Source organism: Amphiprion ocellaris, chromosome 23 (genome assembly GCF_022539595.1).
Source record: "Amphiprion ocellaris isolate individual 3 ecotype Okinawa chromosome 23, ASM2253959v1, whole genome shotgun sequence".
Taxonomy (NCBI): Eukaryota; Metazoa; Chordata; class Actinopteri; family Pomacentridae; genus Amphiprion; species Amphiprion ocellaris.
This window is the reverse complement of record NC_072788.1, coordinates 21644288-21671662: the sequence shown is the minus strand read 5'-3', so window position 1 is coordinate 21671662 and position 27375 is coordinate 21644288. Positions and strand designations below refer to the sequence as shown.

Genomic DNA, 27375 nt, shown 5'->3' with positions numbered 1-27375 from the left:
TGTAAATGGCTGAATGTACACAAAGACGACTGTCAAACACACCCTGATTCCAGCCTCTCAAACAACAAATATCTAAAACCTCAGATCTTTAAGAGCTTGTCGTGGCCTTTTTTTGGTCATTTTCTGATGTTTTCTAAGCAAAACTATTAGTCAGTTAATCACAAGAGCAGTCAACAGATCAGAACAGATCATGTCAGCAGAAGAACCAATAATCGTTTAAAAGGTCACCTGTTTGGCGAGTGGAGGGGTTGTGTTGAGGTTAATTACGGCCAGCTGCCAGCGCGGCCGCTTCCCTTCAAGCATTTCTCGGTGTTTATTAGAATTTATGGCCTCAATATAAAATTTCACTGAAAACTAATCCAAAATTAAATAGATTAGCCCTCGAGATGAGCTCCTATTGGAAATTAATCAGCGCGTGGCAGCTCTTAGCTCCTATTGTGTGTCTTCGGAACACACTCGATTTTATCTCCAAATAACTTGTGCAGAAGAAGGAAAACACTGGTGACGTTTAGGAAAGAAATCTGCTGCTGCTGCTGAAAACATTTTCCTTCGTTGGCTTCTATGTTGTTCTCAGGGGAGTTGTTTTCTCTGTGACAGCTGTAAAAGTGAGAGTCGTGGGAAATTAGACTGAAGGGAAGCGACACGCCACTAGCTTTGAATGTTCGTCTCTTCGGAGGACACGTCAGTATTATCTGACTTGGTTTAGTGGAAAAAATAAACACTGGTGCCTTTTAGAAGCTTCAAACAATCAATCAGTTCATCACTGCAGATAAATAAATCAAATGTTTCCTTGAATTCACATATGTCACTTTGATTTAGGCAGAAATCACCTCATAAACGCTTAAAAATGTCAACTTTTATGTGCATTGTGCAGGTACATCTGAAACATTTTCTGAAATTGGCGTAAACTGTTGATGTTTTTAAGGAAGACTTTCAGCCTGAAAAATCTTAACAAATATTGGATTTTTTTTTGGCAGCCTGCTGCGTTGTTGAGCTAATTTTGAAGGAGGAGTGGCACGAAACAGAGTATATAGTGATGCAATTAACAAATTAGCAAAAACTGCAGTGAGTTCACACTTATTGCCCCAAAATATGACGTTTGTGCAACTCATTGTGACTCATTGTTTTGCTGAATCATGACAACAAAGTTAGCACAACCCACAGAGCGATATTTAGCCACATAAGTAGTATTTTCTGACTGATACGTCGACTACCTCTTGTAGGTTTCCTGCAAACTACACAGAGATTACAACAAACCAAGTTGGTCTCCAGAGTAGCTAAGATGTAGAAGTTGTGTATTTTTATAAATACAGTTCCCAATGTGCGTCACCGAATCTCCTTTCAATGAGTCACCATCTGACTTTCTTCCTCACGGCTCCTGTGTGGGTTTTCTTCCTATAAACTGTCCTGCAATCCTCTGTTCCGCTCCTTTCATTACCACATATGGCGCTCACAAAAATAACATCATCTGTAACTTTCTGGAAGGTTTCACTCGTTAAGCAGCAAATCTGTGTGAAACTTTCTCATGCATTTTCCTTATTTATGGTGTAGATTATCTATTTCCACATGCATATTAAGCATATGTTAACACGGGTTATGTTCCCGCAACGCCTGGCTGATGAGCATTAAAAGAGAACTGTCCAACTCACACCACTAGCATGCCACTTTTGTTAGCTCATTGTTGCTCATCAGCTAGCTAGTGATTAAGTTTATTGAGTTAAAACAAGCATGTTTAATGTTCACACAGATTACAGGCTTTATTTAAAAGCTAGATGTGACCTGAAAAGTGCTTTAAACCTGCATTGTGTCCAGCAGCCAGCAGGGGGTTGCTCATCTGCTTTGCCAGAAAGGAAAAATAATCTGACTTCAAATTTGATTTATTAACTTAGTAAACATTTTCCTAATCAGTTTGTGGCCTCACTTGCTAATTTTAAGCCTCCTTTAATACAACATGGTGTTAATTTAGTAAATTGTGGTGCCATTTAGAGGAAAACCAACAACAAAGCAGGGTATGTTTTAGGACGAGGCTAACTTTCAGATTTCCAAGCTGCTACCGTATAAGTATGAGTAATGTCCTTGAGGTCTTAGTGAGTGACTCTCATAATTTCTATACAGTCTCATGGTTGTATGTTGGTAAAATGATCATTTTCGGTCAGCCTGAAACTTTAGTTACACCAGAAAAGGTTGAAATCTGCAGCTATATGTATGACAATCAACTAGGTTGCTGCTAGTTGATGCACTTTCAATAATTTGAGGATTATACAGCTACTTCAGTGTAAGTTACTCATCATGAGAACCACCTGCTAACTTCCTGAATGCAGTTACATCATGTAAAGGTGCTACTTAGTGATGTTAGGAACTCGACTGTCATATACTTACCTTTATTACATAAGTTTTTCCATTCTTTATTATAGGAGTAGACAGTAAAAATTTGCATAGGGTGTTATAGTTAATATACACTCAGAAGATCAGTGGCATAAGCTGACCAGGTGAAACTGAAAGATGGTTAATTTCTTCTTCTGCTTTAGTCATGCAGCAATTTTAAAGAAGAATATAAGAAGAGAACAGATGCACAGTTTCATCAGAACAGCAGGAAATCTTCAGTGTTCTGTTTCCTCACGTTGTGTTTTCATGCCAGAAGTCATAACTCACAGGTTAGACTGGATGGTGTCGACACACACACACACACACACACACACACACACACACACACACACACACACACACACACACACACACACACACACACACACACACACACACACACACACACACATATACACACACACAAAGATTCCCGTCTGACACGAGCTTTCAGGGTGAAAATGCAGCAGAATCTAGATTTGACGTCGAGAACATTTTCTTCTCATGATCACATTCGCTATCGCCCTCGCCCATCTCTGGCAGTCAGCTTTGCTTGTGCATCGTGTGTGTGTGTGTGTGTGTGTGTGTGTGTGTGTGTGTGTGTGTGTGTGTGTGTGTGTGTGTGAGTGTGCTGTCAGAGCTGTTAGTATGCTGTGGTCACCCTCAACATCGTTCTGACACTCCTGCTTCCACTCGACTCAACCGAGCCTCCTCCTTGTTTACTTTGTGTGTGTCTTTGCGTGTGTGTGTGTTTGCATGTGTGTGTGTTTCTGCATGTGTGTGCGGTCCTCCTGGTTTTTGGCATAGCAACTGCTTCGTCACTGGGTGCCTCTCCCCTACTTCTTGCTCATATCCATCTATAGTTAAATATCTTCTCTGTCTCTGCCTCCCTTCATCTCACTCTCCTCACCCTCCTCACCCTCCTCACCCTCCTCACCCACTGTGTAGAGGAGGAGAAGGTCAGGTATTGTGATGCACGACTGTGACGTCATACTTGGCGGGTTTTCACTTTCTTCTGACTGCTTTTCTTGTCATCAACAAATCTTCCTCCTTTAAATGCATTCATTTATTTGTAATACTGAAGAGGCAGACAGATCACAAATGTATTTTTTTCATTTACAGAAGTCAATTTCAGCTTATGTTACCCAAAAAGGAATAAATATCATATTTGTTTGGGGCTATTTTTAGCTGCGGAGGGTTTTTCCAGCAGCAGGATGGTGCGCATTGCCCTTGTTTATTGTAATTAATGACAAAGATGCAAAGGTGTTGCTCAGTTATGTGTTTGAAATCGTTTTAAGACAGAAATGGAACAATATAAGATAAGCCTAAAGTGAGGAAATTTGCAGTGTTTCGGCAGCAAAAATGGGGCAAACATTTAACGAATGTAGCACAAAAACAAAAATAAACCAAAATACGCATAAGCACTAGCTATAAAAAAAACAGTACTGCGCATATCAGGGATGTTGCACAGATTCTTTCAAGTATAGAAACACTGAGAGAAGTGTTAATAATGCACAGATTGTACATAGGATGTAGCACATATTCTAGTTAATGTAGAAAAATAGGATTTTTTAAAAAAAAGTACTTATTCAACTTGTTACCGTGACACCGGGTCTCTCATCTCTCTTTCTTTCTTTCTCTCTCTGTAAACCAGCAAACAGGTAGCTTGCAGCCAGCTTCCTGTTGCCATGGTAACTCGCCACTCTTCCTCTCTCCTCCTCCTCCTCCCCATAGGGGGAAAAAAAGACAAAAAAAATTACGGCAGCAGCAAAGAAAAAGACAGGAAGTGAGTGAGTGATGGAGGGAAACACGGTGAATGAATGATAAATGGAGGACGGCGAGAGAACATTTTGTCACAGCTTCCTCCTCCCACTTTTCCCTCCTCGGTCTCTCCGATCCTGCACATCTCGCTTCGGCAATTTTCATGAATGACTGAAGCGCTTTTAGCCAGCGAAAGATGTGAATGCAGAGCAGAGAGACAGACTGTACGCACACAGACAGACAGACAGACAGACAGGTACTTATTTCCTCTTCGTCAATTCATCAGTTTATTTTGAACCTCACAGGCGTGGCGTTACATATTGACGAGCCCTCAGAATCCTAAATGGCAGGAAATTGTGTCTCCTAACAGCTTCCTTGGCTGTAAACTGAAGCACAAAAACAGTTTGCTCAACAACAGACTTGCTAACAACAGACTAAATGACAGTGAGACGGACGGCATTCATCTGTTCAAAGCATCTATTAGACCTCGTAAAATAAATTAGCAGCTCTGAATCATTGTGAATTTTGTCATTAATTATGCAAAAATAATAAAATAATAATGCCAGCAGACAGTCAGGTACACTAGTGCTGCAAAATGTCTGATTTTAGCATCGACATGTTCACAATAGTCACATTGCAGGAAGCTTGACGTGACTTTTTTTTGCTGCTTCACACTAAAAAACATTCACACATTTCTTATTTTCCACTTTAATCTACAAGAAAAGCCTCTGACTAAATAGAATAAATAGAAGAATGGAAGATTTTTGTTGTCAGTTTCTCGCTATATCGAGGACTTGTAGAGGCCTTTCTCTCACACCTTTGTATTTGCGCTTTACATTTAAAAAAGGATCAAAATACAATATAAATAAAATAAAATATCTAAAAATGAACCTATGAACTGGCAGTAGTGCAGCTTGTTGAGACAGAAGGAAAGGAATGAAAGAAAGAAAGGAAAGAAATGCTGAAAAAGAACTTGATCAGCTGTAATATTTAGGTTTAAAATGCTCATCGAAAAACAACCAATGTGGCTAGAATCAGTGGAAATCTACCTTTTAAAATCTGACATTAGGACAACTTAGCTTTTTTCAAATCATTTTGGTCTGAGCTGAATTCTATCAATAGATGTGCAGGACTCAGACCTTGGATTTGGAATTTTGGTGATGATTTGTACATTAGCATTAAAGTAGCACAACACTGAAGTAACAGCAGTGCTTTATTTGTTTTAATGTGCCAAAAGTACCAAAAAAAAGTCTCTAAAATCATTGAATAAGTATTATAAATAATCATGTTTGTTCAGAATGATCATCAATCATGTATGTATTTTAGCCATGTTTAGCCATGATGATTTTGACCAAAAACTACTCGCACATCTAATTTAATTTACCTTTTAACTGAGCTCCACAAAGCTCTGTATGAAAGACACATAATCTAAAATGACCGACTTCCTGTCGTGTTTTGGGCATGGATGTCAAATACATCATTGTGCATCTTGATGAGTTACATATGTGTGCCAAATTTCATAAGTCTAGGTCACACATACTGGTTATTGTGAAATGTTTGAAATATTCCATGGGGCGCTATTGAGCCATTTTGGCACAAACGTGTGCCATTTCTCTAAAATATGAAATTTTTCGCCAGTCATGATGTATGTGCAAATTTTCACGTCTTTTCGAGTATTTTTAGGTCTTCAAAAATGAGTTTCTTTCGTCCAACAAAGAAAGTACAGACAGAAAGACGGGTGGAAATATAGCCTGGTTAGTCGATGAGTGAAGCAGAGAGGTGGAAATATCCCTAAAAAGAGGTACAATAGAACAGATAAAACCAAATAGATCAGTCGGAGTTGACGGGTTGTTGATTATATCAGTGATTTAATGATTATGTAGCCAGGAAATTAGATTTCTGATTTCCAAAATTCTTTTTGTTGGAGTGTCACCATGCTCCAGTTTCCATCATCAGTTTGGTGATTTGCAGAGCAAACACCTCTAGATGTCAGATTGACAACAAGTGAAGACTATATCAGCTACCTGCTGATGATCACATGATTGCAATCCTACTACAAATTCACCTCTGCAGACTTATTGGGACTTATCCGCCAGAAATGATTTCATCTGTCGGAAATGATACGAAGACTTGAGCAGCCTTAGCGGAGTACTGCGCTCTCGGAGTGCTTTTCTTGTTATTTCAGAGTCAACCACATTCTTACTGCCTGCTGGAATATGGCCATTTATGCTGTAAAATTTGCAGATCAATAATCAGATTTCTCTCCTGAAAGCTGCTTCGTGTTGGTCACTTCCAGTCAGACCTTGTTCTGTAAATGTGGTGAAAGGTGCTTCGTTATTCTGAAATTTTTGACGTTCTTTAAAAATTTTGTTCAGGTAAAGATGGCATTGGTCACTCAGATTGCTCAAACACTTGTAATTCTGTTGTTCAGTGTTTAAATGTGAAATTCATACAAGCAGAAACAAAATAGGAGATTTCTGAACGTCTGCATTTTTGGAGACTATTTTTAACGCTATTTTTCTTTTCCATCTGTTAGTCTGCAAAACCCACTGTTTTTGGATTTGCTTCCGTTACGAGGAAACAAAGCAGCAGATTTGTACTCTGTCAGTAGTTGCACACTAAAGACAGCATTGTTCCTTTAACTCGGTTTGTTTTGGCTGCTTGATGCACTTTTTTTCATCGATTCGGCTTCATTTTCTTCATTTTGCTGTTTTGACTCATTGATTTTTTTTGCTTCCCACTCCCCCAAAGACTGAGCAGCAGGATTCTGTTGTAGGATATAAATTCTCGTGGCAGACTGCATCCAATGTGACTGTTGCCATAAAACAAGGCTGATGGCTTAATAGGAGGCTGGCTGAGTTATGCAGATGGGACAGAAACTGCACTGCATGTCACTGAGATAATAAAGTAGGGACCTGCTGCCTTCACTGACACACTGGATTCACCAAAACAGAAAGTAGGTTCATGAGCAGCTGTAAGTCAGTCTGGATTAGGATGTAAAACATAAACACGAAGGATTATAGGAAGGTACAAACATGAAACTGAGGCTGTTAGTTTGGTTTAATCTTTACTCGTTTTGTTCAGCTCAGGAGAACTCGTATCATTGAGGGATGTTTTTGCCACTTGTCAAGTCCTAAACTAGCTTGAGGCGACTTTAAAGGACACTGCCTCCAAGTAACAGCAATTACATGACAAGAAATACAGAAATGGTGAAGTGTGACACCTGTAAAATGCCCAGAAGGGCTCACCAGCACTCTGGCCTGGATGGTTTTAGCCCCTGTCACATTTTTCTTCACTGTGGGCCCATTTTTCACGGCAGTATAAAGTCCTGCACCTCTATGGAACCAGAAGAACTAGAAGATGGAGAGAGAACTCCAAAAAATGGATGAATTTATTTATTAACCTTTATTTAACCAGGAGAAATCCCACTGAGATTAAGAACCTCTTTTTCAAGGGTGTTCTGCCAAGGCAGACAGTAGCAAATACAAAGCACAGTTTCAAAATTACACAACTAAGACACGAGCAAAAAACAAATAAAAGAATTCAATTCACAAGCAAATTATGACAAGTGCATGTTGTGGAGTCGGCCTCAAGAACTCCCAGTTTGGATTTAAAAGTGCTCAATGAGATTACCTCGGTTCGTTTCCAGTCTTTCTGCAACATATTCCATGTAAAAGGTGCAGAGTAAACAAAAGCCTTTTTACCCAGTTCAGTGCGTGCATATGGAACAGAATGCAAGAAATGATCGTGTGAATGGAGAGAGTTAAGATCAGAAGTTTTCTGTGCAGTTAAAGAGCAAATGTAGGTGGGCAGTAGTCCAAGTATTGCCCTGTATATGAAAGTATACCAATGACAGATCCCTCTGGTGCTTAAAGCTGGCCATCCCACCTGAGAGTTTAACTCACAGTGGTGTGTCAACACTTTACAATTCGACGCATGGTAAACAGTGTCAACCATTAAGAAGACATTGAGCAGAAGCTTTCAAGTACAGAAGATCACCAAAATCCAACACAGACAAAAAAGTCGCAGCAACAAGCCTCTTTTTTACATTAAAAGAAAAACACAACTTGTTTTGAAAATAAAAACCCAGTTTTAGCCCCAGCTTCTTCACAAGTTTCTCCACATGTGGCTTGAAAGTGAGGAAGTCATCAGTCCTGACACCCAGGTCCCAGGTTTACAGGAGGTCCTTGACTTACATCAGAATTCCGCTCCTATGGCGCAGCGTAACTGAATTTTCACCATTAGTCGGAACTCACATACTGCGATGTATGTGGCGTACAACCGGCGAATGTAAACAAAGCTGTCTTCCTCGTATAGTGCCGCGGGATGACGTATTCGTCCGCTCGGCTCGCCAACTTGTTCCCACGCAAAATTTATTTTACCCTCACAGACGACGTACATTGAAATGATGGCGCATTAAATTTGGCAATGTAACCACAAAACATCATAGGTCGAGGACGTTGTAAACCAATGACCTACTGTATATATGTGAACCACCTCTATTTCGTTTCCTTAAAGTGTGGACACCGAGGGAATCATTGATGTGGTTAAGTTATGACAATATAAATTACAAAAAAGAAAGAAAAACAAAAGAGGAATTTCCAAAAATTGAAAAAGATGGAATCAACATGCATAAGAAGTGTTTCCCAAGATAAACAGTACTGGCTCTACATACTAGAGATATTTTATACAATGTCTACAAACTTCTTCTCTCAACTCTCCACATCTAGAAAGATATTTCACCATGCTGGATGTATCTTCTATCAGCTTTGTCCGCCGCATACTGTTTTTGAGCCAAGCTGCGTTTATTTTATTGCTCAAATTTGATTTTTTTTTTACCTCTCTGCACTGTATAAACACTGTCTGCAGTTCAGCCGAATTTCAGATTTTGTGTCGTATGACTGTCAGTCACAACTGTCATGGCTTTTAAACCTTTAAATATACATTACATGGGCTCATTTTTTTAAAGAACTGTCATGCAACGTTAATCCATTTAAATAAATATGTTTTGCCTGTTGCATTTTAGAGCGAACACAAATATTACAATTTGATCTTTCTTTGGCATTTTGAGAAAACAACCTGGCCAATGTTTCAGATTTCAGCCAGACTGTGAAAAATCCATTTTTTACAGTGAAAATCTGCAGGAGGTGTTAAATTTTAATGACAGCTGCTTGAATAAGCTGAATGAAGACAAGCTCAGAGCGGCAGAGATTGAACTGACAAATTGTATAATTCTGCTAAAATAAAACTTGATAACTTTTTAGCAACAGACTCGCTTATTTTTATTTAAAAATTGATGTGACTGCACATGCAACAAGATTTCCTTCAGGTTATCCAACAAATAGACTTTTACAAGCTTATTTTTCTATAAAAGATGTGACTTCTGTTAAATCGCTGCATGTTATTTAAATGCAAATCCACCACGTTTGACTTTGTCCTGACTGTCAGTAGAATACATTTGAACCTGAGTGAGGAAATATGCTGAGTTCAACAGAAGCACTAAATCATGTTTGTCCTAACCGCCTTAAAAGAGAAACGCTTTTCAAATCGGACGACGTTTGCAGAATGGAATTTCCCCCGTCACGTCTCAATCTCTCCAGAGTCGTAATCTAATATTTAATCGCCATGTCGACGGCATAATTGGATTTACAGTTTCATTGAATTTACCGCGTGTCAAGTGAGATTAGTTTCCTGCCGCTGACCTCTCCCTGCTTCTTGTCTCTCCTCCAGGTGACAGCGGAGGAGTGAAGTTCCACGGTGTCGACCTCCTCCAGCACTCCCCGTCCCCTTCCCCCTATCCTGGGGACCCCTTCTCCCACCAGCCCCACTCCCTGGAGCCTGTCACTGACACCCCCCACCGGAACCTCCCACTGAGGAAGACGCACTCTGACCTCGACACGACTTTACCTACAGGTGCGTTTGTGAGCTATCGCCTTCTACCGATGTTTTCCTTCTTTGGTGTCTGTGGTGCACATCTCATTAAGACAATAAAGAGAACAAAGAAAGTATTCCTCTTTCTTTTAAGCACTTGGAATACAGCAGGAATGTTGTGTGGCAGTTAACTTTAGTGAGAAATAATATAGATTATTCCTTTCTGGACTACATTTTAAATTTTTTGTGTCAGTTCCCATAAAAGTGTTGAGGTTTGATTAGCTGTTCACGCACCTGTTTGACTTAAGGCTGCTTTTCAAGAAAAGCACCGAGATCAATGTCGTGTTAATCATTCCTCTCCGCTGTACTTGCAGTTTTTCCTCACTTGAAGGACAGTGTTGCCAGCAGTCAGGATCTTTTCAAGCCTAATTGGTTTATTCTCAACAATAGGCGACGTTCAGTCAGAATATAGAGGCTCCGTTGAACAGTTTGACATGAATGAGGCCTTAATTGGTGGCAGATGATAAAAAGCAGAGCATGTAAACACAATGTACATCTGGGATTTTAATAAGTGGCTTTAGGTTAGGATGGACGATTACTTTATATTTCTGTTATTTGCTCTGCGACTTTGATTCTTTGCAGTTACTTTATAACCTGATTTCAAAAAGAAGATTTCCTGCAGACAAGATAATCCGTGTATAGTTCGCTCATTCGTTTTTCCATTTCAAAATAAAATCTAAAAAAAAATAAACCACGTTTTTTGTTTTTTCCGTTTTTAAAACCTAAATGTAGAAATATTTTATTTAACTAATGAAAAAACCACAGTGTTGGATTTTTGCTCTAGCTTTTTAACCCAAAATACAAAATACGGCTGTTGTTTTATTTTGTAGCAACACCGGAAGTCACCGAGGAAGAACAGTTCTGAGCTGGTTCGGCCCATGAACACATCAAGAATGGCTGTACTCAAGCCTTTTTCCTATTTCATTATCTTTGAGAGTGGCAAAGCCCACGCAGAAATCATGTGGAGCTCCACAATGTTCTATATTATAGAGTTTATATTATATGATATTACATTATATTAGAGTCTATAATGAATGTCAGGAGGTTCTGCATGGAAAACAGTTTAATAAGACGCAATCATGTGTCTGATGCTGATTTGGAGAGAGCTGTGATTTGTTCTGTTAACCACATATGTTATTTTCAGTGACATACTTTATGAACTGTAGAATGTTACGTTTCACTTTTGTGTGTTTTACAGTCAGGTCCGACATATGGACGAAAATTCATGACAGGATACTGGTCATCTATTGGTGCCACTGTTCCAGTTTAACTGACGATCAGGTTAACTGGTGATAATTTCCTTCTCCAGATGTTTCGTCCTCAGATTCGTCCAGAACAGACCCGGCTGTGTGTGAAATAAAGATACTACATAAAGAAGACCTTGCCGAAAAACGTCGGCATCACTACTTAATAAAGTCTATATCCATGTAAATATCATTTACAGACAGTAAAAAGAAACATGCTGGCCAAAATAAAAAACACGTATTTTTTGAACAGTGAGAGGAAACGATGGAATCCAGAGATAAAAAAATTAGAGACCACAGTCTGACTCATCATGCCACCGATCAGTCCGATAAACATCTGCACAAGGATGTAAAAAGGATTTTTATAAAATAGCCTATAACACAAACTACCTGCGTAGTATAATCAATCAGACTGGACAGTACTGGAAGTATTCTAGTCTTCCTCTGTGATGTCATTAAAAGTATCTTTTAGTCATTTCTAAACCAGCCAGTGTTTGGGAAGACACAACTCACACAAATCTATTGCAAATCGGATCCCTTTACTTCCATTTTTATTTAATATTGTCCCTTTTAATGTGCTCTGAAATGACGGTTAGGACAGAAGACTGAACATGTTTTTATTGTTTTCTGAGTACCTAATTTTGACAACATGGTCTCACTTTGTTCTGATACATTTTATCAGATCCAGCTAATGTTTTGCTGCGTGTTGCTATGATGGGAGGCTGCTGAGGGTCTGAGTGTTTCTGATAACTCTCTCTAAATAAGACAAACATGTCTTCGCTGTTTTCAGAGTACGTGGTGCGGAGTTTGGGACTGAAGTCAAGTCGCCACGAGTTCTGACTTTGATTTCCGGTTCTCCTGGCAGCTTCCAAATAGGAAAAGGCTTTTTTTGGGTTTAAACCTAAAAATTAGTAAAAACGCAGCGTTTTTTTCTTTCTATACTTTTTGTTTTTCAAAATTAATTTTTAAATGAAAAAACAACAAAACAAAACGATTGTTTTTTTCTCATTTTATTTTGAAATGTAAAAAATAATGAACGAACCATACACGGATTCAAGATGAACATGTTTTGTTGTAAAATCGTCTAATGCACACTTGCAACTTTGTGAACTTCCTCATATTGTGAGCACCAAATCTATTGAAGAAGCTGTATGTTCGTAATAATGAATGGACACAGCAAAGTTTGAAATGTTTTACTCTTGTTTGAGGAGTTTTATGCTTCATAAGATGGAACAAGTTTTCCGAATAAGCTTTGACATCGCAAACATCTAACTCAAATGATTGATCAGTTATTTCTTTCATTGTCTTTGTCTCTGACCAGCTTTATACATGTCTGAAACAGCAATTCCTGAAAATCTCTCTCCAATTTTATCTCAAAGATAGGCAATGTACTGTTAGTTTATTTTTCTTTGAGATTTTTTAACTTCTCAACTTCTGACAACCGTACAAAGCCTAGTTTCTCAGCTCCAAAGCAGTTCATAGAAACAAGCCTCATGCTTATTTCTGTTTTTACTTTTTGCAACATTTCCAAGTTCACTAGACATTTTGGACATGAACCTTCGTTAGACATTACACAAACAGGCTGCCACAACTAAGTCATGGATTTTGTGTCTTTGTCTGCCGGACAGAACAGTTTTCTAAAAGGGCAGCAAGAGACAGACAGAGCTGTAGAGTTTTTATTAGGAGGTTTTGTTGTTCATTATTGGATATAGTTGTTTCAGTTGTATTGATTCTCCTCCTCTCCTCTACAGATAACAGTTTGGGGCAGCGAGCCTCAGACCATCTCCACCCAGGAACTATGGACCACTCTGGGCTGCTGTGCTCAAATACACCCTCGGCCTCCTGGAACGGGCCGAAGGGCTCCACCTTTTCTCCCGGAGCGTGGAACGAGCCTTACAATTACAGCATGAACAAAGGTCCGGCGGTTCCACCGAAACAGCACACCATCATCGGAGGTTCAGGAGGCGGGGCGCAGGACGGGGTGATGCTGGTGGGCTCGGGACAGTCAATGAGCTCACATTCCAGCTCCTTCACGTCAGTGACGAATCCCTCAGGGAGAACAGGGAATACCATGCCGGGGATATCGCTGGCAGCGGCCATGATGGGGAAGCGAAGCGAGACAGAAGGAGCTGCAGCTGATGGGGGTAGAGGGGCAGGTGGGGGGGTCGGGGAGGTGTTGAGAGGCCGGGAGAGGTCAGCCCGATCTATAGCAGCTCAGAACGCCTTCAAGTTCAGGGAGCGTTCCCTTTCTACGCCCACAGACTCTGGCTCCTTCTGCTTCACGGAGGGCATCATTGGTCAGACAGACGGTAACATCACATCTGCAGGGAATGGAAACACGATGGCAGCAAACCACCATCAGGAGCATCACAACTTTCTGGGTCTGGGTGAGAACTACGCCCTCCTCTACCCGAGAGGCAGCTCTGAGGACAGCACTAGCACTGCTGACACCATCTCCGTCACAGCTTCGGACTACAGCACAGAGGGACGTTTGCGCCTGCGTTCCCGCTCCATCTCGCTCAAGAAATCCAAACGCAAGCCACCTCCTCCAGTGAGGAGCGTCTCCCTCATGAAAAACCTTGGAGAAGCCGAGGGGAGAATCCACCACGAGGGTGGTCTATACCGAGATGGTCGGCCGAAGAGCCTGCACATCCCCAGGGACCACTTCCCAGACTTCCAGCCAGATTTCCTTCTGCCCAGCTCATCCTCTAAACCCAGCGTTGTTGAGCGGGAGCTGGGCCAAGGAGGGAACGATGGACCTCCGAGTTTGGAGATCCAGGCACCAGAGAGGGAGAGTGAGACAGAGATGACCTTCCCCACTCACTGGCAGCTAGGGGAGTGGAAGAGCAATGACCCTTACAGGTAGAAAACTACTCATGGATGTTTGCTGCTTGTTTGCTTGATTGAGTTACTAAGTTATCTGTCTTCTTCTTTTACCCAGGTCTCTGTCGGGCTCCAGCACAGCAACAGGTACTACAGTGATTGAATGTATGAAGGTCAGAGGAAGCTCCGAGTCCCTTCTTGACTCCCCCTCCACCTCCAGAGCCACGTCACCCTCCCAGCTCTCCATGGAGACGGATGTCAAGGCGTCGTCACCCTTCAGACCTCCAGGACTTATGTCCCCATCCAGTGGCTACTCCAGCCAGTCCGAGACTCCCACTCCGACTGTTTCTCTCAGTCAAGTGGCAGGTCAAGGCACAACAGGGACCATCGGGTGCAAGATGCGCCCCAAAATCCCAGAGAGGAAGTCGTCGCTACCTTCACCAAAGGACCCGGCTGCAAGGTCGAGGTTGTCCTTTGAAATGCCTGGGAATGCACATCTGGAGCTGTCATCACTGAAGCCAAAGCAGAAGGCCAGCAGGCGGCACTCTGACACCTCAACGGCAGCGAAACCAGGCAAAATCAGCCCCAGTTCTTCGCAGGCATTGCCTGTGGTTACCCAGAATGAGCTGAAGACCATCCGGCTTCGCTCGGTTTCTCGTGGCGACCTGGAGGACTGTCCTGATGGAGCGTCTGACACCATTGAAGAAGAACAACACAGCAGAGACCTCGGCGACAACCCCAGCCCACCTCCCACTCTGCCAAAACCCAAACCGCCTGTCGCTGTCAAACCTCCCCTGCCCAAACGGCCCATAAACCTCCTCCTGAAATCTCCGTCTCCCTCTTCCACCTCTCCCCACGCCCTCGAGTCTCCCCCTGCCTCACCTGTGGACCGGCCGGTGCCTTTAGGCAACATCTACAAAGTCATGAAAAAGCCAAAACCCAAAAAACCTCCACCACAAGTTCCAACGAGTACTGCCGTTCTCCCAGATTCAAACTCTACCACTACCCCACAGACTGCGTATGATCACCAATTCCTCCCCCACTCGCAGTCCCTCTTCGACCTCCCTCCACTCCCAGACCCTCAGCCTCTCCTGGAGGACCCGGTGCTGGAGCCTGAGTTCGACGCTGATGCGGAGATCCGTTTTGGGCCTGAGGATGGAGGCTCCCTGCCTTCTCCCTGTGGCAACCAGGAGGCTCCGGAGCTCCAGGACAAGAGCAAGACCCTCCCCTCGAGGATGACAATCTCCTGCCTGGCAGAGCTGTCAGACAAAAAGAAACCCAAGGTGAGGAGGATATCCTCAGGAAAGGCTTTGTTTGAGGAGTGTCGTTGTGGTTAGATGTCATTAACCCTCTGAACTCCACAAGGTTTCTGGGCGTTTCTTTGCTCTTGTCACATTTGTCTTCACTGTTGGCTCATTTTTCACTGCAATATAAAGTCCTGCACTTCTTATGGAAACAGCACAGCCATGGCTAAAAGGAGAGGAAACTCAAACATATGTTTGTGCGGTATATCAAAGTTATAATGCCATTGGTCAATCACATACAAAAGTTGATGTCTCTGATTATTTTGTTTACAGAAATTGAAAACAAAATAAAATAACTGAAAATGCCTCAGGTATTACCAGTATTTGGGGAACTTTGCATATTATAGATATTGTACTATTTTCATTTTTAATTTGTTTCTGTACTATGTCTCCTTTCAGCTCTGTGGAAAAACTGCCTGCAATTCAGCCAAAAAGCCCTTGAACTTTTCACAGCTAAGTCAATGTTGACTTGAAAGTTGCAATGAGGAGCACATAATTTTTTGTTTTTACCAAATTTATGTATCGCAAACTATTTATTAATGGTGAACTTTTAAAAGAGACATAAAGTGATTTTGAGTATATATCATGATTTTAAACTTAGATTCAGTTCGGTTTCACAATGAACAGGCATGTCATGGATGATTTGTTCACAGTCTCAGGCTCTGATAAATGATGTAATTTTATTATTTTTTGAAAATGGAACATACCTTTCAAACCTGATGATTATGGGTTTTGGAGTTCATAGGGTTAAAGAGCAACTAGTAAATGAACATGTAGGAAAATGATGAAAAAATCAATCAAGCACTTTCAACATTAAAAAGGTTTGAAATCTATATTCATATGGACCACAGCTTTCTAATTCTTTGCCTCTGGGTGTCACAGAGACCCAGAACAAGACGATTAGAAGAAATAACAGTTGTCAGCGGGATATAATTTGGGCACATCCAAAACTCCATCTTATCTCTGGGAACAAAATCATCCAGTCTAACCTTGTCACCGCTCATGACTTTGTTGCAGCAATGAAGTCTCTTTACCTGCATAAAATACACCCAAAAGCAGCTCTGTACACCGTAATTCATCATAATGAGTAATTGTGAAATGCAAAGTACTTCCCAAAAACTTTATAAATCACAGCTGCTCTGACTTACTAATACCTGCTGCTGCACAGTGGACCGAGGCAGAGACAACTTTTTAGGGTTTTTAAAGAATTTTTAATAGCGCCCCACGAAATTTGTTTTTATGTTGCATCAAACATGAAAAATTGTGAATTAACTTTTCAAACCGTAATTTCCAAGAAATGTTAAGTGTACATTCAGTGAGAAATCCCACCTGCAAGTTGATATTTAAGGTGGAAATACAGAAAGAAAAGAATCCACACTGTCACTGATGTCTTCATTTTAAGTGAAACTTTCTAATTTCGTTCCAGGTTCCACCTCCAGTCCCCAAGAAGCCAAACGTCCTGCTTCTTCCCACGTCGGTCCACTCCTCCACTAACGGCAGCACGGACCGCCAGACACCACAGACTGACAGCCCTGTGGGCCTGCGATCTCCGTTAGGAACGTTCCCACCAGAAGATATTCCCACTGCTCCGAGTGTTCCAGACATGACGGAGCAAGACGAGAACCACCTGGGGACTGACGAGGAGAGTTCAAAGGAGTCGTCGCTGCAGTCTTCTCTGCAGGACTCCTCGCTCACAGAGCTGGAAGGGAAGATGGCCAGCACCGGGATCGGAGCAGGTATGTCTTGATGATATTATTACTATTCATGATTCAGGAAAAGACTTTGATTTCACCCAAAGCACCTTTCTAGACCCAGACTCAATGCGAGTGCAGGGCAAAACTGCCTTTATTGACTTTAAAATATGCCAAGATAGCGGAAGACTCATACATGTCTTGGATTAAAAGGTTACTTCGGAAGCTTGGTCTTTTTTGGTCACAATAGTTGCAGTAAGTAACAATAGGAAACAAGTTTAAGTGTGAAAAAAAGGTATCAAAAGAGCCATAGAAGTTAAAATTCCAGTTTTCTGCTGCACATCTGTCTTCATGGTGTGTAACAAACTCTCACAGCTACGTAGGTTTCCTTAAAGGAAGGGGTCTTTGAGTGTCATTTCTTAGGTTCAGTTGAATTTTTGTGCACCATTTCATGCCTTTTCTGCATCAATTTATGGAGGAAAATGTGATTAGGCTGAGAAAAATCACCATTTGGTGACAGTAACTCATAGATTTGATCAGAAACGTGAACCCAACTACGCACTTAAGAAATCAAAAAGGTTGGAGGCTTAATTATTGTCTACTGTGTCAAATCTCCATCTCAACACTAACTAAAGGTGTCAGATAGATGTAGAAGAGTAGAAAGAACAATATTTCCATCTTAAATGGCATCGAGTCTAAGTATAAATTATTCAAGAAAAATATAAATTTGTCAATGTTTTACTCACTTTTGTCTGTATACTTGTAATTGACATTATACAACTTGGCATTATGTTGTGTTAAAATGTGCAAGAACCATGCAAAAACCATACAAGAACTTCTGCAGCATATTTTGCATGCAGCAAAGCCAAATCTTGCATTGGTTAAAATGTAAGCTGTGCATTTCACCATATTTTGGTAAAAGCATAAGGATAACATTTGTTTTCGTGCTACAAATCCAGTCCTAGTAAAAAAGCAGTGTGTCTATACGAGTGTTTCTGCATTTTTAGAATCCATCTATAATAAAATCAGACACAATGATGTAGTTTTAAATGAACTAGATCCTATCATGGTTTCTGCAGTATTTGCTAACACGTATTAGCTAGTAAATAATCTTGTTTCACAGAAGATGTTTTATCTCCTAACATATTTGCTTGTGTTGATATTGAATGCCTGTCAGAACTCCTGCATTTGATTTGGATCCTTCCCTGCTGATGTTAACCTCCTGATTCTGCCAGAGGAGATTTCTCAGGTTTCGAAGCAAATCGAGCCCAATTGTTCTAAAATTGGACCAAATCAAAACACAGAGTGGTTCTCACAGTGAAGATGACATTTATCATTACTGTCTCATTATTACCTAATTGTCTCAAATCAGAGTTACACACAGAAATTAGCTTTTTAAAACAACAAAGCCAAAATGATGTGTTTGGGAAGAAAACCTGTAATTTTCCTGTTTTAATTTGATTTCTTTGTTTTCGTTCAGACGACTCAGCAGCTGGTGAGAAGACGGTTCTCCACATCGCGGAGGAAACAGACGACGACTTGTTGGCCAGCACACCTACAACGCACACCACTGAAGACCTGTTCACCATTATACACAGGTTGGAGCGCATGTGCATCCGTTAAACACAAAGACTGGCAGAAACAGATGCCTTTCCTGACAGTACAAGCTTGTTCTTGCAGCTTTAACACTTCCAGCCATCACGAGCTCGCCTGGCAGCTTTTTATAATCCAGAATGTGATGAAATACGTATTGTCTTGCTAAAAAGGTGTGAGACGGATGGAGCATAAGGTTCCCTAGCAACAGCTGCATGCACAGAGGGTTACTGCATGACCAGCACCTCTGATTTTGTCCTTTTTTTTCCAGCATCCCTCTCTCTCCATGCACACATTCATGGAGGCGCAGAGAAAACACAAGAAAGCCAGTCTCTAAGCAACAAGTGTTCATGATTTTACCTTGCGTTGTGCTGAAAATAGCTTGAAAGGCAGACAATGAAGGGTGAGGAGGGGAAAGGGAAGATCCAGAGTTTCATCTCCCATAAGAAAAGGATGGAATCCCCTCTGTAGTTACAAATCTTATTTATGCTCTAAAAGCAGACACGTCAATCTAAGTGTGATTCATCCGACTTGAGGAGTAAATTTGAACAAATGCGCTATTTTATCTACTTGATCTTATAATCTTTTCCTCTCCTTCAGGTCCAAGCGAAAGGTTCTGGGTCGTAAGGAGCCATCGGACTCCTTTGGCAGCCGCCAGAGTCTGGTGTCTCCGGTGAAGCACAGCACCAGCGGTAGCGATCTCCGAAACCTGACTCTGGGCAGCAGCCAGAGGTCGAGCTCTCGCAACGAGAACTTCATGGCCCTCCTTCAGAAGAAAGGCAGCAAGTCTTCCAGTGGAGGAGCTCGGGTCTCTGCCATGGAGCTTCTGAAAAGCACAAACCCGTTGGCGAGACGCGTCACCGAGTTTTCAGCCACAACGGCGTCGACCGCTGATGGAGGAGAGGCAACATCCGGGAACGACAAACCTAATGACCAATGAACGGATTAACGGGTGTTTACCAGGTCCGTTTGCTGTTGACAACGCTACCAACCACTTCCACAATCAGCCACCCACTGGGGATGGGACCTTCTGTGTCCAACCAGATCGCTCCAACTACTGATTGACCATTTGCACCGTCCAATCAAATTGGAGCACATTTTTTGGACAAAATGGTCCCTCCCATGGTTGGAGCGCTGTTGTTCCCTGTCAAACCAGAAATCAAGACGTCAGTGGAGGGAAAAGGTAGTTCTCACCACATATTCAACGAAAGCTGGAAGTTTGGAGCTCACACACCGGGTTTTGCGCACTGGGAATGTGTTCAGTGTGGATGGGTGGAATAGTCACTGGGAATGTGAAGATATACAGGGAATATCTTTACTCCTGGCTGCCTCTGGATGAAGAAAAGTACCCCGATGATGACAGTGATTTATATATCTGAATCTGTAACCACACTGATCTGCTAGGATGGCACGCAGGATCAGTAATCAAAATAAATGGAATAAAATCCAGAAGATGTGAGACATTCACACGAGTCAACCACAATATAACCAGTTCCTCCAGCCGGAAGCGCTACAGGACCAACGCCTGCAGACCTACACAAATCAAACGGCATGACGAGGCAACTGAGAAAGGAAATATGCCCAAACCTCTATGGTAAATGCAATACCATAGCACCTCTGTCAGAATTTACAAAGAGAAACCACAAGGGGGCTTTCTGCCACCGAATATGAGGCATGAGCATGTCACACGTTTTGTTGCTCATGCTACGAACACGAACCTTCAGAGAACATTCCCAGCAAACGGATGACATTTTGGAACGAAAGCACTTTTCTTTTCCGTTGGAGGTCGTTTACATGGTGCAGTCACTGCACCAACACATTTTCTGCCATCAGTCATTTTCTACTCAGTCGCTGTTTAGATGTTATTTTTGTTGCCTCTGTTTTTTTCTTCCACATGGCCATTCCCTGTACATGTTTAATTGGATCATACTGTATGTATCATGTACAAAGATAAATGTAACGCATCTATCAACAACCTGCACACACAAAGACTTAAAAATAGTGTACAGAGCAGCTTGGACTACAAGCTTCCCACGCGATGAAGGGAAAATACACACTCCAACACACACAGAGACTGACACCATGGAACAGAAAAGGCCAATCTACACAAGTGTGAGTGTGCTCATAGGAGTGTGTGTGCAGATGAAATCCTGCCTGTGGAGTTTCTGTACAGAGAGCATGAAGCAGGCCGGTTATTACACAGGGTTTTTATTCATTCTGGTCTCTGGTGTTGGGACCAAAGGACTGTTAAAGACTACAAACAGACCAGAGGGGACCTAGTGGTGTGTGTTTGTGTGTCTGTGTGTGTGTGTGTGTCTGTGTCCATGTATATGTGTGTGTGGCAGGCAGTGCCAAGAACAAAGTGGGAGATAGAGAGTGTGCATGTATGTGTGCCTGTTCATGTGTTTGGCATGTTTGTGTGCATCAGCATTACGTGTCACACATTTCTTTTTGTGTGAATTAGTGTGCGTGTGCATCATCACCCTTGCCTCCTCCTTGTTAGGGACAGGATTGTAAAGATCTAAGCAGCCCCGTCCTCTCACAATATTGTAAAGAAGGACCAGGAACCGTTAGGACAATAGAACCAAGAACCTGAAACATTCAAGAATTATTTACGTCCCAGAATCCTTTAGCTTGAAGGATTCTGGGACCTCAAGGATTCCAGAACTTAAGGGATCTCCTCTAAATTCTGGAATGTTTTATTTCTGGAATTGTTTACGATTCAAAGGGATCCTGGAACGGAGAACAGGAAGTATTCAAGAATCAGGAATGCTTTAAATTCTGGAATCTTTTAGGTTCAGACACTCTTTAGGTTCCTGGGTACTTTGGCCAGAAAGATTCTGGACCTAAAGGATTCAGGAATAAAGACTCTTTGGAATTATGGAATCTTTCCATTTTGAAAGTTCTAAGGTTCTGGGATCCTGGGTTAAAGATTTACAGAACCAAGAGCCTAAAGGATTCTGGAAAAAAAAAAACCCTGAAGGATGCTGGAGTTGTTTAGGTTCTAAAACGTTTTTGATTTTGGGTTCCTTAAGCCCAAAAGACTCTGGACCTAAAAGACTCAGGAATAAGGACTCTTTGGAATTCTGGATTTTTTCAGTTTTGAGAGTTTTAAGGTTCTGGAATCCGGGGGTGGCGATTTCCAGATCCGAGAGTCTAAAGGATTCCAAAAGAAAAACTAAAGGATTGTGGAATGCTTTTGGCCCTAAGACTCTTTTGATTCCAGAATCCTTCAGCCTAAATTATTCTGGACCTGAAAGATTTCCAGAAGCCCTTTGGACTTCTGGAATCTTTCAGATTCTGGATTGTTTGAGGTTCCTGAAACCCTCAGGCTGAAGGATTCCAGAACCATGGACCTTGGGGATTCCAGAACCAAGAAAGAAAGAATTCAAGAGCCTAAAGGATTCCAGAACCAAGAGCTTAAAGGATTCCAGAACCAACATCCTTGGAGTTTCAAAATTTATTAGGGTCTGGATTTTTTTAGATCCCTGAAACACTTTGGCTGATGGATTCTGGAGGCGGGAGGATTCAAGAAACAAAGACCTAAAGGGTTTCTGGACAGAGATGATTAGAGGTTAAAGATTTCGGGAATCGTTGGACTGCTGAAGCATTCTAGTAGTGGGGGGACTCTGAAAGTTGGGAGATTGGTTTGAAAAATTCAAGTTCCTCCTTCCGTGTTGCAGAGTGACGTCGGGGCGCAGAAGGGTTTGTTTGTTTCGTCCTCCTCCATGAACGCTCTCACGCTCTGTCTGGTTCGTTGGAGGGAGGAGGTGACAGTCTGCTTCATCCTTCTCCTCCTCCTCCTCCTCATCCCCCTCCCTCCATCACTGGTGGAGCCACTCTCCATCTGTTTCTGTTTTCCCATATATACTGCAGCCTCTCTCTCTCTGGTAGCACCACCTCTCTGTATCTTTCTCTTCTCTCTTCCTCTTTTCTCTCCATTTCCCCTTCCTGCCTCTCCCATCTCTTTTCTCTCTGCATTCAGTCTATGCATCTGAGCTCAGCAGAAGACGCGACACCGGATGAATGTCAATGAATGACTGTTAAGGAAAAATAGAAGCTGTTCTTAGTTTGAGAGTGCAAAAAACAAAAACACTTTCTATCAGCGCTCATCTCCTGCCTTGTTTCTTTCTTGCTCTCTTGATTTTTTAAAAATATTTTTCTTTCATATCCGTGCAACATGGAATTACCATGGATGAGTGAGCAAGCGGATGAATGGGTGGTATCTGTGCACAAACATGGGAACAGGAGAGGTTTGAATCTGTTTTTGCATAATGGAGCTCAACTTGTGGATCAGTTCTGGATCGCTGTGTGGATGGTCGGATCGTGGTTCGGCTCTAACACCTGACTTTACCCCATGCATGGATGGACCGTTAATGGAGGAGGGAACCTTTCATGTCCTGACTCCCAGTCGGCAAACTGTCCCTCGGTGCTATTGAGTCTGAGCTCCCCCTAGTGGACGGAAAAGGAGGAACCACACATACAGAAACAGCAGAAGAGTGAGGAAAAAAAACTCCTTCACACATCTTCTCTTCCCCACGACAGTCCTTCTTCAGGTATTCCATCGTCCTGAAAAAAAGATTTCAGAAATGCATAAATTATCACCATTTATGATGACTAGTCAAGTGACGCTTGTTTTAAATATTTAGTGAATGAAAAAAGATAAACCTATAAAACTCTGTGTTTGTTTGCCTTGTATACTGAATTATGGGCGTGTTGCTGCAGCGCCTGCTGTGTTTTAATTTAAATTTATTTTTATTATTTCTTAATTTCAGCTGCCTTGGTAGTACACATACACAAAAATCTGGCCAAAACATGACACTGCAGGTGTAAAAGGGAGCATTTACGTTTAATCTGACTAAATATTTGCCCAAATCTGCATTCATACACAAGTATGCAGAGCGTGGCATTGTCTGCATACTGTTTTCCCCTTAGAGCAATATCCCTCAGATCAAAGTTAGACACCAGACAAAACTGCAGATTGAGTTTGAACTAACAGGGTGGGAGGACAAAAGAAAGATACAGCTTTAGGAGGATGTGTTGTTTGAGCACAGTAGTATGTAGTGTTAGGTTATCAGACAGTCTTTACTTGTTCGTACATGGACAGATGGCAGATTCCCTTTAATCGGGAAGTAAGCAAAGGTACAAACCAACTGAAACGTATGGGTACAAAGGGTGCGATCACTAATGTAGGGATGTAGTCATTTAATATGGAGATGAACTTGTCATTTGTTACAAATATTTCTCAGAGACTGGGCTGCTTCAGAGGCAGAAATGACCTCAAGTGTGGACCTGGTCCACATTACTGCCATATTTTTGCAATTAACAACACATTTATTGGTCCTCAGTGCAGCACGGCAAAATCAGATCGGGTATTTCAACGACCAAAGAGATATTTCTTCCCACCGAGCAGCTCTGAGAAACATCTGTAAAAGTGAATTAGCGATCTTTGAAACATGTTGACAGCGTATTATATTGAAAATGACACTTCTATAAGGTGTGACAAGTGAGCTGACAAGAGGAATATATTGAATATTTAATCTATTATCCCTTCTTTAGGAGGAGAAGTCAGGAAGAGGGAGGAAGGAGGGGAGACGAGGAGCAGAGGTTTGGTTCTGCTGAATGTGGGGATTACCACGCTAAAATTTCTACATACGCCGTCATCTTTTCCTTCACCTCCTCTCTCCCTTCATCTCAGCTGTCCTGTGAGTCACACGAGTAATCACGTTAAAAGCTTTTCCCTCTCGTTCACTCTCTCTTTCGCTTCCCAACGAATTAATAAAAGGTATGAGAATGCAAGAAAAGATGAGGCACCGCGATAGCCCGCTAATTAATTTGCTCTGATTTTACAGTCAGCAGATAACAAACAGCCAAACCTGTTGCTAGGAAACACAAATAAAAAGCAGTGGAAAAAAGTTAGCATTTGGAGTTCAGGCGAGGATAGTTTCCTCCTGAAGCCAGCAGAGAGATCCGAGTTTATCTGAGTAAACTAAACAAAAGTTAGTTTTCTGTTTACCGCAATTTGTAAAGTTTAATGAGACCAGCGCAAACAAAAATACAACAACAACTCATGTCAGTGCTTGGAAAAGACTCACAAACATAAAGCTTCAGTTTGTAGTGAAATCTGCTGTTTTAAGCATATTTCCATCTGACATCTTTGATTTAATGCCCAATAACGTCTCATGTAAATGTTGTTAATGGCTTAAGTCCAAGAGGACACTCGTAATATTAATTATTATTAACTTTATAAGCTTAAACTACCCTCTTATTTAACTATAAACCATAAAAAATGGAGTACAGTGAATAGACAGTTGTCTTGCCCACAAGCGAAAAGATTTTTTATGTACAAAAAAGAGAATAGAAAGATATTTTATTAAATGCAAAACAACAGTAGCACTTATAGCCTTCTAATTTCATATATCTGTAGCTTATTCGCAGCGGTGGAAGAAAAATTCAGTTTCACAGTTTACAAAAACCTTAGTTAAGTATTGCAAAATGTACTTAAAGTACAAAAGTGCTGTTTACACACCAGCATAGACTCTGTTTCTGTTTTATTTTTATATCTTTATATAAATAATATTTGATTATTATTACTGACAGATTAAAAATGCAAGCAGCATTTAAATATTGTGAGACAGCAGTTTTTATTCATGTTTTTACTGTCCGTTGGTTTAATTTACTCTATAATAAGTCTTTATATTTCATACTATTCATCATATCCTGAATCTGTAAAGTAACTAAAGCTTTCAGGAAAATGTAGTAGAGTAAAAAGTACAATATTTCACTCTGGTGTACAAAATACTCAAGTAAAGTACCTCAGAACTGTATAATGCTTGAGTAAATTACTTTAGTCCACTGCTTTTTAGCTGCCGTTCCTCTTGAAACCTACATTTGCATGATTTAGTTACTTTTGGTTTGTGTGTTCAAGGTGTTGACGCTGGCGTCACACACCAGGAAGCAGGGAGGGGTTAAAATAAAAATAATTAGTGAAACTGGAGGATGTAAAAACATGCCAGTAAACACAATAGAGTTGTGTTGAAACCATTTGCACAACTTTACAAATCTGAATTTTGAATTTATAGAAAAAAAAATTACGCTGCAAAATGAAGTTGCATTTCCTCAAATGGCCTCTTGAGGGTGTTTTCAAAAGCGAGTCAGTCCCGATACAACGCCGTGTTAAAATATCAAGTCTAACAGCAGAAATAAATGTGTTCACTGTCTGGTTTTGGTCCGTTTAGCAGATTTTTCTACTCATGACAACTGTACGGCAGGTAGATTTCTACAACTCACCCATTTGACTTGTATTAATGCTTAAAATGAGGCATAATGAGGGGCTTTTAGTAGTGGCCGTCCAATCTATTTGGCTTCCTGATTGGTCATCAGTTTTTACCAAAGCAAGCTAGCAGTCAGAGCTGCATATAAAAGATGGATGTAGCCACTGTTTGTCATTAGATGACTCAAATAAATTAAACACACCCTGTTTGATCGTCTATTTTCCTCTAAATGGAACCATAATTTACAAAATTAATACCATTCTCCATTGACGGGGCCATAAACTCGTTAAGAAAATGCTAATGGAGGCAGCAAATCAAGTGAGAAGTTGGTTCATTTTCCCATAGAGTTCAGAGGAGTCGCCCCCTGCTGGCTGTTAGAAAGAATGAAAGATTAAAGCACTTTAAGGCTGCATCCATCTTTTATTCACAGCTTATCGTCAGAAATTAATCAATTTAAGCAAAAAATACTGCTTCAGGTGTCTGCACTTGAATGCAGAATGTAATTTTCCGACAGTTTGGATATTTTGGCTGTAGCTCTGATATTTTCAATCACTTTTTTAGTTGTTCTGATGATTAGTAAGCTGCGACAACTTTTCACTGCCCCGTTTTAAACTCGACGAGAGAGTGACCGAGTGTGAAAAAGCGGCGGCAAGGCAACGTGGCTGCAGATTTGGGCCAAAGTCTTTCTTGAGTTTGCTTCAGGAGAAGCATCAGATGGGTTGAGGTTTACTGGACACACACACAAAAAAACTACTAAACCCCACCCGTCTGCTGCTCTCTGCAAAGTAAAACAAACACCCCCCAAACCCCTGGCTGCACCTGGGAGGCTGTACAGGCAGCTTCTAAAGACACAGAGATGATAATTAGAGAGACATAGAGAAAGAGAGACAGACAGAGTTATTGGAATTATTCTATTTTTGTTATTCCTCATTGGGAAAAGACATATTTAAAGGAATATTCCGTGTATGTATTGAATAACCCCCCCGTTTTCCCACCCCCATCCAGTGGTGTGATCTGTAGCTGCGAGGTGGCGTCTCACACTCCCCCTGCAGCTCTGCAATGCCAATGTGATGAAATTATTATTATATCATTATAAATAAATTATTTTTCTTGCTTAAAAAGCTGAATGTTTGTGTCATTTGCTTTCGAGGTTACACTGTGAAGCTGCTGCTGCTGCTCTTTGTTAATTTTCTGAGTTTAATCGTTATTTTGAAAGCTGTTTCATGGAAGTAAAGAATCTGTTTTTACATGATATCTACATATAAAAAAACATTAAATCCAAAAACAGATTCTCTTTCCCACTGCTGGAGACTCTGCTGTCTTGAAATCAGGGCCAGATTTAATCATTTTGAGGCTTCGGGGCAGAAATAAGCCCATAATGATGCCTCCG

General features: G+C 41.2%; 1 protein-coding gene across 6 annotated transcripts in view; it reads left to right on the top strand.

The window, feature by feature from the left end:
* nhsl2 (NHS-like 2) overlaps positions 1 to 27106 on the top strand; it is a 228856-nt gene extending 201750 nt beyond the window's left edge. For 5 of the 6 annotated variants that reach the window (XM_055007529.1, XM_055007528.1, XM_055007530.1 and 2 more), the window contains 6 exons: positions 9856 to 10038; positions 13052 to 14162; positions 14242 to 15406; positions 16854 to 17163; positions 18599 to 18716; positions 19312 to 27106. In XM_055007529.1, coding sequence (XP_054863504.1) covers positions 9856 to 10038; positions 13052 to 14162; positions 14242 to 15406; positions 16854 to 17163; positions 18599 to 18716; positions 19312 to 19651 — 3227 coding nt within the window. In that variant the 3' untranslated portion in view covers positions 19652 to 27106. The remainder of the gene's footprint in view (positions 1 to 9855; positions 10039 to 13051; positions 14163 to 14241; positions 15407 to 16853; positions 17164 to 18598; positions 18717 to 19311) is intronic. The other variant, XR_008600528.1, reaches the window with a different exon arrangement.
* The last annotated feature ends 269 nt before the right edge of the window (positions 27107 to 27375 follow it).